We start from the raw sequence: 16663 nt of genomic DNA on the forward strand, positions 1-16663 counted from the left end.
AGCTGAACTAGTGCGATCCACAGCGTTCACCACGACGAGCTCATACAGGGTTCATTTTCACTCGGTCACACTAGGGCCGTTGAGAGGTTAATTAGGACGGCACACGCACTTTTCCACCTTCCCGTCTGTTATCTGACTTTGATCAGCCTTGCTTTCATCTGCACATCTTCTCCAGCCTGAGCTTTGTTACATGGCTTTCGTAGTACAATATTTTGCGCTGCTCCTTAAAACCATACTCTGAAGTCCGGCCTATAGGCTTTTCGACTTTGGGACAAAATGACTTCCACCAGCAAAACATTTGAAGCTGGCGGTCCCTTTGAGGTGGAGAACCAGGGCTATGTCGTCGATCAAGAGAAGCATGTTTACAACGATGGCCCTCGTCGCGCCAGCATGGTCGGATCTGTAAATGCAGTCAGCGACCAGACGCAACGCAAGCTCAAGAGCAGACACATTCAGCTCATTGGTATTGGTGGGACGATTGGAACGGCGTTGTACGTTCAAATCGGTAGAGGCCTGATAAATGGGGGGCCTGCATCCCTTTTTCTCGCCTTCTCACTATGGTAAGTTTGCAGTCGTCAATCCGTTACAGCACGGCATATACTCGGAATTCAGAATACCAGACCCGGGCTGACATATCTTAAGGTGTACTGTAATTCTGGCTATTACGCTCAGTGAGACTCTCTCTCTCTCCCTCTCTCTCCATAATCCAAAGCGACACATTCTCCCCATTGCAACAATGCCCATGCGCTTCTCGAACCTCCCAAAGCAACTCATTCTGCCACACGCGCTATGATCCCAGGCCAGCTAATGCATAAAATCAGGTATCGCCGAAATGGTTACTTTTCTCCCCATATCCTCGCCATTCATCCGATTCGCAGGGCGCTTTGTAGATGATGCTTTCGGCTTTGCCGCTGGCTGGAACTTCTTCGTCTTTGAAGCTGCTCTCGTTCCTTTCGAGATTGTGGCTTGTAACCTCATCATCGGATTTTGGAGCGATGCCGTGCCTCCTGGTGGTATCATTGCCATTGTGCTTTTTCTTTATGCGTACGTCCATCCCTTTGCTTCCCCGTTACTTGATTCACTGCACGAATACGCCATTTTTCTGTACCTGCTACGCGTGAATTACCTGTAAAACTTCATGTCACGTCTCCAAAATATGCCTTAAAGCCCAATACGCCCCAAGCAAGGCGGTCTATATTGAGCCCAAATCTTCTTCCAGAGATACTGAGCTAACAGTATTCTAGTCTCATCAACATGATGGCTGTCAAATGTTAGTATCCGCAATATTTGACACACATCTGGATTTCTAACTGACCTTGTTTTACGTTTAGGGTATGGAGAGACCGAGTTCTGGGCTGCTATCGGCAAAGTCCTACTCATCATCGGCCTGCTCATCTTCACCTTCATTTCCATGTTGGGCGGTAACCCAGAGAAAGATCGGTACGGATTCCGGTATTGGAAAAATCCCGGCTCGTTCGCGGAACTCTACTACAAGGAAGAACTCGGTCGCTTTCTCGGCTTCCTCCAGTGCTTGATTCAAGCCTCCTTTACGATTGCTGGACCGGACTATGTCTCCATGGCTGCCGGAGAGACGGAGAACCCACGCAAAGTAATGCCGCGTGCTTACAACGCTGTGTTCTACCGTCTCACCACATTCTTCGTACTTGGTTCGCTAGCCGTAGGTATCAACGTACCATACAACGACCCAGTATTGATTGGTGCTTTGCGAGATGGAAAACCAGGAGCGGCAGCTTCACCCTATGTCGTCGCCATGAACAGGCTCCGCATCGAAGGCCTTCCCCATGTTGTCAATGCCGGAGTCCTAGCCTCTGCCTTCTCCGCTGGAAACTCGTACGTCTACTGTGCATCGCGCTCGCTCTTCGGTCTAGCCCTAGAGGGCAAAGCGCCCAAGTTTTTAACAAAGTGCACAAAGCAAGGTGTACCGTTTTACTGCGTCCTCTTTGTCCTTCTAATCGCCCTGCTATCGTTTCTACAGCTTAGTGCAAACTCCGCTGTAGTCTTGAATTGGTTCGTTTCTCTAGTTACGGCATCCCAGCTTATCAACTTCAGTGTCATGTGCTTTACCTTTTTGCGCTTTTACAAGGCGTGTCAGGTGCAGGGGTTGGATCGCAATACTCTGCCGTATAGAGGCATATGCCAGCCGTACGCTGCATACTATGGCCTTGTGTGCACATTCGTGATGGCTTTTGTTGGCGGCTACACTGTATTCTTGAAGGGCCAGTGGGATGTGCCCTCCTTCTTGTTTTCTTACCTCATGTAAGTCTACCCCTTTGCGTTTTTGTGAACCCCACTATCTGAGGCACAATGAATCGAACACAGCTAACAGCTTGTTCTAGGATCTTCATATTCCCCACGCTCTTTGTTGGATGGAAGATCCTCAAGAAGACAAAGTGGGTTCCGTCGCATGAGGCGGACCTGGTGTCTGATTTGGCCGAGATTGAGGAATATCACCATAACTACGTGGAGAAGCCAGAGACGAACCCGTTCAACCGCTTGCTTGATAAGATGTTTGGGTAAGGAAGCTGGGACTTTTAGTAGATGGGACCTGATGAAGAGGAGGAAGTGCAGTCAATCCTTACATTTCTCTATTGTTTCGCTGCAAGGGAATAGAGGTATAATTTGATGAACTGAAGTGCGGATAAAAGTAATCGATAAGTATAAAGTCTACCTATTCAATACAAAGCTGTCGATGAGCGTTTATCTGATACAATGTATGCGCCGAGCACGGCTCATAGCAATCACTACTCCTCTCACGCGGGTATAGTATGCTTCAAACGCCTTTGAATGCAGCATCAATCCTTCAACAAATGCACCAGCTTCCCGACTTCACTCTTGACCTGGTCACAGCTCAGACGCTTCTGCTCATCTGCCTGCACCATATCACCGATCAACTGCTGCACCTCTGTGCCCATGTACCCGAGACTCTCCGCAAGGCCATCCGGAAAGATACCCCGTCGAAGTTCGTTCAATGCTGCTATGCGCTCCATGCGCGTGCCGAATTTCTGCAGCATCTCGAATGCAACAACACCTAAAGCAAATACATCTAGCTTCTCATTGATACCACTGCTTGTCTGCGGTCGATAAAACTCTGTCCCAACTGGTTTGGCAAAGGCGTCGGGTACTGTACAGTTATCGCTGAGTGCGGCTACAAGCCCAAAGTCGCCGATGCGTGGTGTCATATGTAGGCAGTCGCGCTTTGGACAAGGTTTACACCCCGACACATCCACTGAGCCATATGGCGGATAGCGAGCTGTTGACAGTGATAAAAACACGTTGGCTGGTTTTAGATCTCGATGCACAACGCCTTGAGCATGTAAATACTGGACCCCTGAGACGATACTGTTCAGTAACTCCAGTGATACGCACGGATGGAAGCAATGCTGGGCGGTTGGTGATGTGACAGATGCAGCTCGGTCGGATGAGATATATGCGGCAAGGTTCGTCTCGCAGAGGCTCATGGCTACGTTGAGCGTTAGTACCGGTCCAAGGCCCCGATTTTGGACCGAATGGCGAGGTGCGTCACTGTTGGACATCATGCTGTCAGATATCTCAGTCGTATGTTCTTGAGAGTACAGCATGTGTGATCTAGGTATGTTCTCAATATCTTCGTCTTCATCTTCTTCCACGTCCTCCACAGCACTCATTCGGGATTTCGTCGAAGAGATCGTCGCGATCGTTGTTTGACTAGCTTGACTGTCCCGCCGTTTGGTGCTTTTGGTCAATTTCAGCGTACCTTTGGTCGATGAATGCACGCTCTCCCTATGAGTTTCGTTCTCTTCCACTCCATGCTCGCTGAACTCAAAAACGATTCCAGCGTCGCTACTGTGATCGTTCCTCGCAAATGGATCATCAAGGGTCAGGCTATCTAGCTCAGAGTGTATTACGTTGTCGAAATTTGCCGAAGAGGACGGAAATGCAGCCCGGTCTTCCAACAAACGATCTTCTCGCAACAGTGGTACTTCTGGTTCAGCTACCGCGTCTGTAGGCATCGTGGTAAACTCCAGCCAGGCGTTGTGATATCGAACGATGTTGTTATGATCAAACCTAGCGAGCGAACGAACCTCTTCGAGCATGCTTTCCAGCTCTTCGGGCCCATGCTCTTGTATCCTTGCGATCTTGGTAGGGCTTACCATGATCCTTTTTACGGCGTAGAATGAGCCGTCAAGTTTGTGTTTAGCTTTGAAGACTTTCCCATAGCCACCCTTTCCTACCACCTCTAGCTCTGTATACTCCCGGATATATCGATCTGTTTGTAGATGAGGATAGCCCCGCAGCTGTATTCCGATAGGAGCTGGTATTCCAGACAAGGTGTCAAATGTCAAAGCCGGCTGTCGGGGCAGGAGCGGTGGTACGCCGTTTCCTGGTCGTGCGACAAGAGCCTGTGATTCAGGAATTATCTCGAGTTTGCTGAGGTTGCTCCGCGTGAGCTTGTTGATTCCTTCATTCGCTCTCAATCGGTGGCCTTGCATATCGTCGCTTGCATAAGCATCGTCAACATTATTGGAGATCTGACGCGCCAGCTCCTTATAAGATGCTCTGCCCAAGCGCTGAGCGTCTGGATCGGATGGGTCTTTCCCGAGCTGCTCCGCAACTTCCCGAATGGTCCGTTCCTCTAACAATGAATGCAATAGCAGGTCTCGAACATTCTGCGCAGAATTCTGTCGCAGCTCTAGAGGAGGTCTTTGAAGAGGTTGCCCCGCCGCAGCAGAATCCAGGGTGTTGATCCTTGACAGGACGCTGTCCTGATGCAAATCGCTTGGGTCGTCATAATCGGTATCTTCATCGGAAGTTTCTGAACTCGATGAATCGCCAGGCTTGCGAAACATGGACATTGTGAGCGAAAGAAGCGGTTGAGTCAATGCAAAGATAGTACAGCCCAGCTGGTATATAACGAGGACTTAAAAGCCAATTGATCGTTGCGATATCATTCAGCGGCTTTCTGAAGATAAATGCGAATGCGGTTGTGTTGGAGTTCCACTTGTGGTTGTGTGTTGTGTCGTGGAGCTGCAGCGTCGAGTGAAGACCCACCAGCTGTCCACAACAAGGCTCCCATGAATACGCGATGTCTAGGCAAACTTCGCTGGTCGTAGAATCCGATAGAAAGCGAAACGTGTCCCTTCCCCTCAAGGGCGGAGAGCACAGTGAAAGTCATTACAAGTTGGTTGAAAGGGCGCACAAGCCAGAGTGGGTCCTGTAGCGCGTCATCGCACGTGCTCTCGAGCGATTCACCTTCGCGCCTACGCACTTGGCCCGTTTGGACACCGCGCAACATCATACTAGGATGCGTCTACAGAGACAAGGCTCACTATGGCGCGCCAATTGCTGACTCTATTTCTGCACATGTACGGCTGAGTCTTACCATCTACAAATATTATGCCGCGTCAACTGCCCTGGACAGTCAAAGGTGCAGGGAGAATACAAGCCAACTTAGCACCAGCCCGACAAGCTGCAAAGCCGCGTGTCTCTTCCGCTATAGAAGGTGACTTCTTTGATGACACAGTACTAGCGAGCGGCAAAGGCGAAGGGAGGGCTATCGAGTCTGACGATGACTTGCCCAAGTTACCGGCAGAGCCGTCTACACCTCTAACCAGGACTGGGACAAAGGATGCACCCCGAAAGAGGCGTGAAGAGTCATCATCTCCACCTCCTGTTGATAAATTCGAGCAGCCATGTATCGAAAGCATGCACAAAGGCGTCTCCAGATTCGATCTACGTGACGATGAATGGATGATGGTAGAGGACGAGTTCCTCGAAACGGCAAAGCTCTTCACAAGACACTTGCATATGGCAGAATACGAGAAGCTCAAGAAAACCATTGAGGAGAAGAAGAAGCAAGCTGAGATTGCGAGGCCAGTAGTAGCTAACGCCAAGTTGTCTACGACTGCTCTTATGAAAGAGAAAGCCAAGGTCCAAGAGCAGAAGCAGAAGCGGGCAATCCGGGATGTGTTTGCGTCCCAGAACAACGATGATGATGAGGGAGAAGCGAAGGTGCGAGACACGGCCCCCATGCGTACGAACGCCAGCAGAACCACTTCCTCTTTTCTGACCTTACGGAATCCTCCGACATCTAGCCCCAAGCAACCTCTAAAATCATACGAAGCACAAGAAAGCGATAGTGAAGATTTGGATGCATCACGCCCTTTGAAAAAACCGGCATCTAAGGCCATAACTACACCAAGAACAACCCAAGCCCATATCAGCAGTACGTCTGCCGAGCAAACCCCAGCATTACCCACTTCAACTAAGACAAAAGCCTCTATTGTCAAGCCTGCACCTCCATCGATAGTAAAACAACCTCGTTTGAGGCTAAGTGGGGCAACGCCATTTGACATGCTTGACGAATACATACCAAAGAAATCGCCGCAGTCATCACCACAAATCTCAGCGGAGGGGCCTACAAAGCCACCAGTTGCGCGTCATACATCCACTAGCAGCACCAAGTCATCATCAGTTGGATGGTCAGCCAGTGCCTCGGTTGATACTAGAGCATCTGAGATTGCATCAGATATTAATGTGAGCAAAGAGACTTCGAATCGGATTGCGAAGCGAAAAGCCGAGCGCGAGAAGCAGGAGAAGGAGAAGGCGCGGAAAGAAGCAGACTTAGATGATATTCCAACCTTTTTATTTTGAAATCATTTCTGGGCATGGCAATTTTGCTCTCTTGTCATCACCTGATACCCTGGTATACAAAAGCTACTGCAAGCGCCAGGTGGGACTATTAGAAATGAAATTTTCGGGTTTACCTACACTGTCGCTGTCAAATAGAGTCTTGAGGGTATACAGCATACTTTAGTTGGCATGTTATTGAGCGAAAACTTAGTGTATGTCTTTGGAGTAGGTTTTGGTGTTTGGTCCACCTTAGTACCTGGAGTCAGGGCCCGCCCCGACCAGTCAGGTAAATGTACCCCGCAAATGTACCTCGCCTACCGCAGTTTGCGCACGCACGTTCGCACCTGAACAGAGCAACAGTATCACAAGTCCAAGCTATCCAACAAACTTTTAGTAATCGTAGTCCCACATTATATACCATCTAATTTGAAATCTCTGTTACCTGTAACGGGTCTCCACCGGAAAGTGTACCGCATCCCCACCTAGCTTCCTGTCTGTGCTTCAGCAGGAGCCCAGTTCGAGTCTCGTGGTGTCCTTTAATCCACTCACTTGGGTAACCAGTGATGCTGGAGGGACCTAAGCAATGAATGCAATTTGACGAGGGAAGAAATTCTGCAATCTGGCATTCACCATGGGACGGCGGCGCTGGAATACTCTTATTGGGGTTGGAAGTTGAGTGGCGGGCTGGTATATTAACCGGTATTTTTGTCGTTTTTTTTTTTTGCAAACCTAGTAAGTAGTAGTAAGTATGTGTGTGATGATAGATGATTGGTAGTTTAGTCGCCTACCACCACCTTTTATTTTACATTTCTTACAACACTTAATGGTTACAAAGAAAAAAAAGATATGTAATTATGCTAGGCAGTTCAGGGCAATAATACAGGTAAATGCAACAATGACCAACTCCATTCGCCATGCGGTTGTAAACAATAGGTTCAAAAGAAAGACTTTCATCATACAGCGATGCCTCTTCTCTTCCAGCCACCGGGGCCTCTCCAAGCCCACATAAATAGGCCCATGGCGACCCAAACGCTGATTGTCATGGCCCAGAAGGTTGATGCGTAGCACTCCTTGCCATGACACAGTACATCTTCTGGGTCTTTCTCGATACCTGCTTCAGCACTATTCGCGGCTTTCTGATACACGGTGGCATAAACAGCGCCCCAAAGTGTGGCACCTGCCGCAGGTGTCATGGCGAGAATACCCCAGTTCGTACCAAAATTCTCGACACCCCATACGACTGAGACGACAATAGGTGTAAGGGAAAAGACGGCCCCGTAGCCAGCTCCGATGAGGGCGGAGACGGCAGCGAAGCGGGATGCATGGTTTTGTACCCAGCCACTGGCGAGTAACAGCTGACCAAGGGAGAGGATGAAGGAAAATGTCAAAAGGAAAGTTATGCGGGATACGCTGAACTTGCGTGGAGGTTCTACTATGTCTAGGAGAGATGAATGTGAGTTGGCGAGAGAATCTGGCCCACGGCGGTGCTGGTGTACCGGGGCAACAGGGGCGAGGACATCCGAGAGGGTGCCGGTGATCAAACGAGCGAGTGTGGAGGTGATGGCGACAATAGAAACGTGCGTCGCAGGGGAGGTGTTTGTGGAAACGTTTGCAGGGGTGAGAGTGTCGATAATGGTTCCTAGGTTGTTGATGAAGGCTTCGCCAGGCCCAGTGACGAGGAAGAAGCCTCCTGCCAGCCACCACATGGTCGGGTCCATGATGTATCGCCGCGTCTCCTCGTTCAGCAACCATGTCTTCTTCCTTGCCTCCTCTTCGGCTTTGGCTTTCAGACGCTCAGCCTCGGACTGAAGGAAGTCGAAGGTGGATTCAGAGAGGTCCTGCGTCTCCATGGTACCGTAGCCGTGGTGGTGGGCGGCTTGGGTAAAGAACTCGTCTCGTTGGAGGAGGCCGGATCTCTCGAGCTCATCGACTGCTTGATCGATCATCTCCTCTTCATCCACGATACGCAGCGCAAAGAATCCGACGGCACCAACGCCGAGCAGGAGTATGCCCAGGAACAAGAAGAAGCGGAACACGTCCACGTCGCCCCTGCTCCCATCTGGATTTATGACGTATAGCAGCCGGCTTCCAACCTGACTTTGCCACATGCCGCTCAGCCCAAAGGCAGCGATGGGTATAGCCAAAGCAACGCCCTTTGCGTTGCCGCGTCCAAAGTTCTTCGCGCACGTCGTCACTGCAGACAGGTACATGCAGCTGGTGCCCATGCCGACAAAGGCAAAGGCCAGCACCATGATGCCAAACGGCCAGCCATGACCGCCAGCAGACGGGGGAGGCCCGCTCCTGTATGCAAAGGCGGCAAGCAGATAGCCAGACCCGAAGAGCAGACCAGCAATACCGGCAGGTACGCCGGGACCCAAGCGATCGCAAAGGTATCCGAATATCGGCACGAGGAGATATAGGCCGAGCTCAGCGCCGATGGAGACGAGGTTGACCTGGACCTGGGTGTAGTGCAGCTTGGACTGGAACAAGTGTCCGTAGAGGGAGAAGGCGGTGATGCTACCAGCGCAGAGACAGATGACGATGGCCCATACGAAGCTCAGCCATCGGAGCACGACGCGCTGCATCATGACGCGATCTCGTTCGTAGATGCCTTCAGCCACCTGTTCGAAGAAGCTGCCGGCGTAGCTGGTGCCCTGGCTGCGTCGTTGAGACTCGGTGTCGATGTCCGGTGACAGGAGGGGGCGACGCGGCGAGTTTGGCGGGTAGTCGAGCTTGTCGATGGTGGTGATGGCATTGCCGCTGTTCCGCTTAGAGGACTTTGGTGACATTGGCGGCGGTATCGGTTCCGGTACGTGTGACAAGCAGACTTTGTGGCGCCAACATCACGGAGCCATTGCTGCAGGCCTAAGGATATATACTAATGCTAGGTGCTAGATTCGCTGCCAACTCTTGACAGCTCTGGGGTATTGGGGATTTCGTTAGACCAGCGGTCAGCACCCGGCACTTGGACTGCAGGTTGGTGTTGTCGCGCGAAGTAGCTTGACGCCATGCGCGCAGGGGAGTGACGCTGCCGCTAAGTTAATTCTGGGTCGAAACAAATGACAGAGGGAGAGAAATCATCGGCTCGCAGCAAACACCTCGTCGCCCACCCGTTAGCCGCACCACGACGCAATCAAACATGGCGCCCCAGCAGGCCCTCGTCAATCTCTCGCCCGCTGAGCTGTCCTTTTTGCGCTCCACGCTTTCACAGACGCCGCCCATCCGCCTCGATGTTACCAAAGGACCCCGCGACTTTCGCTCCATGCGCGCCGAGTATGACGTACTGCCCACGGCAAACGGGAGTGCGCGCATTGCTCTGGAAGACGGCACCGAGGCCCTGGTAGGCGTCAAGGCCGAGGTGGAGCGGTCACGCCAGCGCCCGACGCTGGGCGAGCATGGCGTCGACGTGGACATGGAAGACGGCGACGGCGACGGCGACGGGAGTGAAGATGCCGACGACAGCAAGGGCAAGGGCCAGAATGCGTGGGTAGAGATGAGCGTCGAGGTGCCAGGCTTCCGCGAGGACGATGCGCTGCCAGTCTTCCTCTCCTCCATGCTCACAGAGAGTTTGCTTGCCAGTGGGGAGCTAAAAGACCGGTTGTACATCAACACGCGCTTTCACTGGAAACTATACGTCGATGTACGTCTTATACCCTCCAATGCGCATTGCTAGCTAACACTGCCAGATTCTGCTGCTTTCCCCACCACTCTCCTACCCGCTCGCACTACTCTCTATGACCGCCCACCTCGCCCTCCTCACCACACATGTCCCCGCGCTGAAGTCTGAAAAGGACGAAGACCCGCTCTTCGACGACGACTGGGACGCCGCCGTGCCTCTATACCCCAAGCAGGCCGGCACCACGAAGACGGCTCCACAGCTAGGGAAGCCACCCGTTATTATCTTAGCCATGGCAGTGGGCGACAACATCATCTTCGATCCCGCCAAGGAGGAGCTTGCAGTAGCAGATGCCGTTCTTGCCGTCGCATGCACAAACTCAACGACCTCATCCACGGGCGCGCGCATAGTCTCAATACGCACCATTGACCCTCCCTCGCATCTCACTCCGCCAGGCGTACCCAACTCGATGAACTCTGCAACTGGCGGCACTGCTCCCACCTCCAGCGCCGATGCGCTTACACAGCGAGAACTGCTCGCGACTTCGGGCGTCTGGACACCGCCCCGGGGCGGCATGAAGAGAGGCCTCATCTCACACGTAACCAAGATGGTCGTGGAGAGTGGTGGAGTCGCCGAGGAGGTTATTGGTGCCTTGGCGGCGATTGAGGTCGGTTGAAGGAAAGGGGTTTGCATACGCAACATGCAATAACTCGCACCATGGACTGAGGTTGGAAACGTCCCTGAGACTGGATTCCTCACAAGGGCTCAGCAGTTGGCGTGGCGGCCAAGGAAGAACCTAGAGGCACGGCGTAAAAGGTCCGGGACGACCATTGTCTCAAAGCTGAACGGGCCTGGGCGCCCGATGTGTGGTTGACTACTCTAGCCTCGCGCCGGCAGACCAAAGCCAAAAAGCAATACAGTCGAGATTTATAGTTAGGCATACGTAAATCATTTCAAACATATCAAATTGCCCCATCTCCCTTGCGAGAACATGGAACGATGGTGAGCGTTTGTTACGTCGACAGCACCGGCCGAACGGCGGACCATCAACCTGGCGCCGTAACAGGAGGACAGATCGTCAACTTCACTTTGCGTGTCGTGCATTGCGAGCAATCAAGCAAACATGCCGGTCCTCCCATGCGTCTTGCTTTTGCCGGCATCCCCATGCCCCCGTGAAAGGTCGGCTACTCTGGGCTAGTGCATATGACATGTCACCTGCATCCTTCCACGTTCATTCCAGCACTCACTTTCAATACGCACATATTCACCGCCTCATACCACAAGACAAAACAGCTACCTATACCAACAAACACTCTGTGAAGACATCCCAAAGCCTACTTTTTTCGTGCAACCCGCTACGTCACACGAGTGGCCCCGCACCGGAGTTGCAGGGCTGAAGTCTGACGGAGTATTGTGCTAGGCTTTAGAACAACACTAGAAGAACTTACTCCAGACATCTCAAAAGTTGAACAATCCATTGAACCATTCACCCATCCGGAACCATGATGGACCTTCACCACCAATCGCACTTTTCCTCCTTTAGCCGCTTCTCCGACATGCTCAAGGACACGACAGGCCGACGCAGTAAGAGCGTGTCCCAACAACCCACACGCAACTCGTCGAGCAGCAACCTCGCCCAGGAAGCAGAAGCCTACGCTTTGCGATTAAGAGAGGCAGAAATGGGCAAAGACGGGCACAAGGACAGCCGGCGGAGCAGTATAGGCAATTATGCGGACCGAGTACGGCAAATGTTCACACCCTCGCACTCAACCTCGCCGCAGAAAAAGGGCGTCAACGACCTCCCGACCGAAGTGCTTCAACACGTCTTCAACCACCTCGAGTTTTGGGAGCTAGTCCGGTGCCAACGCGTGTGCAAGACCTGGCACGACCTCGTGCCCGGCGACTCACCGCTCCTTTCAGAAACACTCTACCTAAAGCCGTCGCGCAGCCTGCAAATCTACAACCTCGTCCCCACGACATTTGACTTTGAATTCGATATTTCGCCGCAAAGCATTGAGTCTGGGCCACAGCCCTCGGGCACCCGCTTCTCCTCGGGTGTGCGCAATGAAATCTCAATGATGAGACGCTGTCTCGGCCTCATACGGACGAGTCAGGAGATTGTGTTTCATCCCGTGATTATGGATTTCAATACTTGGATCGCGGATGGCGCATTGGCTGGGAAGAGGCATGGCTCGTGGAGACGTATGCTGGTTTCTATGCCGCCGTTGAGAGAGCTGACGCTGAGGCATGGCAAGAATAGGAGTGTGGTCAAGGTATTGAAAGCGGCTGAGCACGATGAGGGGGTTAGGTTGGGAGACTTGTTTGATTGCATGGATGATTGGATGAAGAGATTGATATAAGCGGGTATATGTTCAATATAGTTGAAGTTTGGGATCTTGGTTCACTGTTTGTCTTGCTTAGGGTGGGGGTCTTCGTTTCATAGGGTTTGGCGCGCTCGGAACGGTATTTTTTACGGTCAAACACGTACTTTAGCGAAAAGGTGGGGTTGGAGTTTAGATATCGGATTTCTAATGTATATCACGATTTACCTTGTTGTTCCTGGTTCTCCATTGAGTTTGGGAATGCTTCATCGTTATCGTCTGATGTTACCTCGCAACGAAAAGCGTAAGCTGAAACGACGCAGTACAACTCTTCAGCACCACACGACAACGCTCTGTGTTTACGAACCTATTCGATCCCTCTGAACCAGACGAGCTACACTCAATGCTTCCAATGCCTCCAAACAATCCACACCCGTTCCTCGCAAACACGCACAAACCACAGACACGGGCTGAGCCAACAACTATGACATCATAGCCGTGTCCCGCTCCCCGCCCCCTTCCAAGCTTCTAAAAACAACAATATCAGCTCCACCCTTGCGTTTGCAGAACGCCCCGGCCCCACAAAATGTATACAACACCAAATTAGTCCTTTCCCCCGTCTAGATAATCGGTGAGAACACCAAATTTCCGACGTCGGCATACTGTCTCATCTAGCATCCGCAAGGAGCCGGTGTAATGATTTTGCAATTACATTACACTACGGAAAGGCTCCACATGCACGCATACACGTACACGGGTCAACTCCATTAAAAAAGAAGTTATTGGAGCAAAGACATGGACGGAGAAAAAGATGCGTAAAGTTTCCCTGCCCTTGGCGTATCTGAGCTCAAACTTTCCTTAGCTTTGCTTGCTTCTTCGTTCTTTCGCTTCAACAGGCTGGGCAAACTAGACAAGCTAGAAAGACAGGTTGCGAACGGACTTTGCTTCTTTCGTCTTGTTCTTTCCTCAGTTGCTTATGGACGCGTGTGTGAAAACGAGTCCGTGTTTGCTGGCCTGGGTAGTTTGGTTAAATTTGATTGGGGACGGTGATTCGCTCCGCAAAGAGAAGGGGAAGGGGGGAACCTTTGAAGGGTTTGGAACATGGGACTGAGTGTCAGGACTAGTGGATGATTACGCAATTGTTTTGCGAGAGGTATGAACATCGCTGCTGCTGTATGCTTACTCGCTCTCTCTACTCTCTACGAGGGAAAAGGTATAAACAGAGCCCTCCGTACCCACCGACATCACTTTCACTAACCAGAAGACACGAGTTTGGAAGTATTAAATGTTTATATTTCTTCGTCGTCAGCCATATGCGTCAGTAAGGCAGACGAGGTAACAGGCTCGCTCCAACCTTCAGTTCATCAAAAGCTCTACAAGTCGAACTCTTTGTCTAGCCCTGAGCCATAATCACTTCCAATCTACACCCGCGACTAATATACAAAGACCTGCGCTTAACCAGAGAACTCCTTGATGTCTGTGGTCTTGCCAGGGACAAGGGCCAAGGGCACGATACCTGAGACGTGCATCTCGGGGCCGTAGACGTGCATGTTGAGGCCAAGCTCCTGACCAACATTCTTGATGTTCTTGAGACCCTCCTGGTAGTTGGGGCCAGCACGACGGATCCAGATCTGCACCTTGTGTTCGATAAGAAGAGGAGCGACTTCTCTCAGAGCGCGAATGACACCCTTGAAGGTTGAGGCGACATTGGTGAAGTTGGCAATACCACCACCGATGAAGAGAACCTTGCCCTCCTCATGTTGAGGTGCCCTGAGCATGAGGTCGAGGACAGTGCGGGCGTAGTGGAAGGTCTGAGTCTCGGTGGGAGCACCAGAGTACTCACCGTAGTTGGCGAGTTCGCTCGCGAAACCAGCAGAGGCAATGGCATCGGCATAGACGACTGAAGCACCACCACCGGCAACGAGGGTCCAGACGCGGCCAACAGAGTTGAGGATGGTCAGCTTGAGAGAAGCACCAGTCTTAGCATCCATCTCGGCGATGTAAGCCTCCTCCTTGCTCATCTCACGGCCGAAAGGCGCAGGGAACTCCATTGGTGGGCCGACATCGATGGTCTGCTTGGCCTCCTTTTGGGGAGCAGCTGGTATGCCGAGAGCAGTCGCGCTGCGAGCAATAGCCCACTTGGCACCGCACTCGAACTCAGCAGTTTGATCAAGCTTGGCAGCGAGATCGAGGAAGTGAACCTCAGCAGAGGTCTTGTCCTCGTTGGGGATGACAACAAGAGGGTTGATCTCAAGATAGCTATGGCACGAGGTCAGCAATGATCAGCTTCGTATGTGCTCGGACGGCTTACGTGAACTGGCAGTCAACGTAGACGGCGTATAACCTCGAGATGAAGTCGACGAGAACATTGTGGACACCCTCGGGAACCTTCTTCAAGAGGGTAGCGGCGATTTCCTCGTTTGAGGGGTACTCCTTGAGGTCAACAGGGATGAGGAGCTTCTCAGCCTTCTCGTCGACATCGCCAACGTCGACACCACCCTCGTGGGTGAAGAGGATCCAGTCACCCTAAAGCGGAAAGGTTAGTAGTGGATGGGGAAAGGATTGGCACAAAGGTTGCAGTAGCGGCAAGGGTAGCTAAGAAGAGTCGCAACACCAGGGAGCGGAGATTCAAAGACGCAGGTACGACGGCACGATGCAGTAGCACACAGCCAGGCTGGCATGTGAAAGTGGACGTGCGTATCGCACGGGAGTAGGTGCTTTGCAGAAGTGGGTCTGTCATCGTTCCCTTCGCCCGACCGGTTTTGAGACAAAACCAGGGAGTGCGCCCGCTGCCCGCGTGTTTGAACCAACGTCCCGCGCCGCCCGCTCGCTCATTGTGCAGCCCAACACTAATGCACCTGCACATGACCTTGGACATGGTTGCGCCTGTCGCAGGCCATGCGACGACGCCAAACAAGGTGAAGACGGGAAAGGTAAAAGAGAAGGAAGTGGAAGTGGACATACCTCTCGTACTGAGTTGATGTTGATGTAGTACTCGGTGTCTTGGGGATGGGGCACAAAGGGCTCGACCAAGAACTGCCTCAGGACACCATCGACAGTCTCGACACGCTGCTCCTTTCCTGCCCTCGCCTCAATCCACTCCCGCGCCTCGGCCCATGTCTTGTTCAGCGCAAGGAGGCCGCTCTTGCCTCGCCTCTTGATGAGCTGATCTGGCTTTGCAACGAACTTGGAGCCAGGCGTCAGCAGCCACGGGTATGTGGCCTCTGCCTGGTCGAGCACGCCCTTGATGTCCTCATCGGCGGCAAAGTGCAGCGATGCGAGCTTCGAGGGTGGGTTGTGTGTGGCGGAGGGAGGAAGCGGGGTGGGCTTGATGACGGGGGCGCGGGTGAGGTGGTAGTTGAGGATGGCCTTGCCGTCTGCCTCGAGGATGGACTTGGCTGACATTGTGGAAGGTGGTCAAACTGCAGGTGGTGTGAGTGCTCCAATGTCAAGATGAAGTGGGAGAAGGCGCGGGGAAACAACGGGCTCAAAGAGATATGGAAGAACAGAAATTGTGGCAGAAAGAGCAGTTAGGCTCGGAGGACGACTTCGGAGTTGTTACGGGACGTTATGCGGTGTCCGGACACGCATATGTTCCGGAGAAGGTGATGAGGGGGCCGGCACAAGAAGATGCAAAAACACAGCCGGAGGTGGTGCAACGTACCTGGGATTGCTAGGGGGGTGACAATGGGAGTGGGAAAAAGAGGAGGAAGGATCGCTGGCAAGACTTGAGCTGGCAGACGGCTTGGGAGGTTACTCGAGAAGCGGTCTGCTGTTTTTTCTTGCGTGTTGAGCTTGGGATCGCGGGCGCAGATGCAGGGCTAAGGCAGTGGTCCCGCTGTCGGCCTATCACGGCGCGCATCACGGGCCAGGGGCAGAGGCACAACGAATGCTCCTCAGGCCCCGCAGCAAGATATCAACAGGGCGAAAACAGACGTTCCGACGGGCATTGGGACAAATCAGCATCATCACGGCCCAGTCAAGCGGGCATTGAGACGCGCTCTGCATTATTACGACTGCTCCGACTCCGAGGCGCGGCACAAGAGCGAGAGGGCGGTACAAGACATTCGGGTCCCCGTTCACCGCTCGGGATATT

General features: G+C 52.5%; 7 protein-coding genes across 7 annotated transcripts; 4 read left to right on the forward strand and 3 right to left on the reverse strand.

Moving 5' to 3' along the window:
- Positions 1–276: 276 nt before the first annotated feature.
- Positions 277–2538, forward strand: PtrM4_011360 (LysP, Amino acid transporter; the record flags this gene model as incomplete). Its single annotated transcript, XM_066103022.1, has 6 exons — positions 277–560; positions 643–671; positions 822–1044; positions 1245–1270; positions 1332–2277; positions 2358–2538. 6 exons carry the CDS (start codon positions 277–279, stop codon positions 2536–2538), a joined length of 1689 nt encoding a protein of 562 aa, XP_065965224.1.
- Positions 2539–2813: 275 nt separating this feature from the next.
- On the reverse strand, positions 2814–4853 carry PtrM4_011370 (SPS1, Serine-threonine protein kinase; the record flags this gene model as incomplete). The annotated part of the gene is made up of 1 exon (XM_001931075.2): positions 2814–4853. One exon carries the CDS (start codon positions 4851–4853, stop codon positions 2814–2816), a length of 2040 nt encoding a protein of 679 aa, XP_001931110.2.
- Positions 4854–5394: 541 nt separating this feature from the next.
- On the forward strand, positions 5395–6092 carry PtrM4_011380 (uncharacterized protein; the record flags this gene model as incomplete). The annotated part of the gene is made up of 2 exons (XM_066103023.1): positions 5395–6009; positions 6045–6092. The coding sequence occupies 2 exons, from the start codon at positions 5395–5397 to the stop codon at positions 6090–6092; spliced, it is 663 nt and encodes a 220-aa protein (XP_065965225.1).
- Positions 6093–7583: 1491 nt separating this feature from the next.
- PtrM4_011390 (AraJ, Arabinose efflux permease) lies at positions 7584–9419 on the reverse strand (the record flags this gene model as incomplete). The annotated part of the gene is made up of 1 exon (XM_001931077.1): positions 7584–9419. The coding sequence occupies one exon, from the start codon at positions 9417–9419 to the stop codon at positions 7584–7586; it is 1836 nt and encodes a 611-aa protein (XP_001931112.1).
- Positions 9420–9769: 350 nt separating this feature from the next.
- PtrM4_011400 (RNase PH-related exoribonuclease) lies at positions 9770–10922 on the forward strand (the record flags this gene model as incomplete). Its single annotated transcript, XM_001931078.1, has 2 exons — positions 9770–10270; positions 10317–10922. 2 exons carry the CDS (start codon positions 9770–9772, stop codon positions 10920–10922), a joined length of 1107 nt encoding a protein of 368 aa, XP_001931113.1.
- An 829-nt stretch (positions 10923–11751) lies between these two features.
- PtrM4_011410 (F-box multi-domain protein) lies at positions 11752–12606 on the forward strand (the record flags this gene model as incomplete). The annotated part of the gene is made up of 1 exon (XM_001931079.2): positions 11752–12606. The coding sequence occupies one exon, from the start codon at positions 11752–11754 to the stop codon at positions 12604–12606; it is 855 nt and encodes a 284-aa protein (XP_001931114.2).
- Positions 12607–14021: 1415 nt separating this feature from the next.
- PtrM4_011420 (ATP-citrate synthase (ATP-citrate (pro-S-)-lyase)) lies at positions 14022–15972 on the reverse strand (the record flags this gene model as incomplete). Its single annotated transcript, XM_001931080.2, has 3 exons — positions 14022–14826; positions 14879–15093; positions 15532–15972. The coding sequence occupies 3 exons, from the start codon at positions 15970–15972 to the stop codon at positions 14022–14024; spliced, it is 1461 nt and encodes a 486-aa protein (XP_001931115.1).
- Between the last annotated feature and the right edge of the window lie 691 nt (positions 15973–16663).

This window comes from Pyrenophora tritici-repentis, chromosome 1 (genome assembly GCF_003171515.1).
Source record: "Pyrenophora tritici-repentis strain M4 chromosome 1, whole genome shotgun sequence".
Classification (NCBI taxonomy): domain Eukaryota; kingdom Fungi; phylum Ascomycota; class Dothideomycetes; order Pleosporales; family Pleosporaceae; genus Pyrenophora; species Pyrenophora tritici-repentis.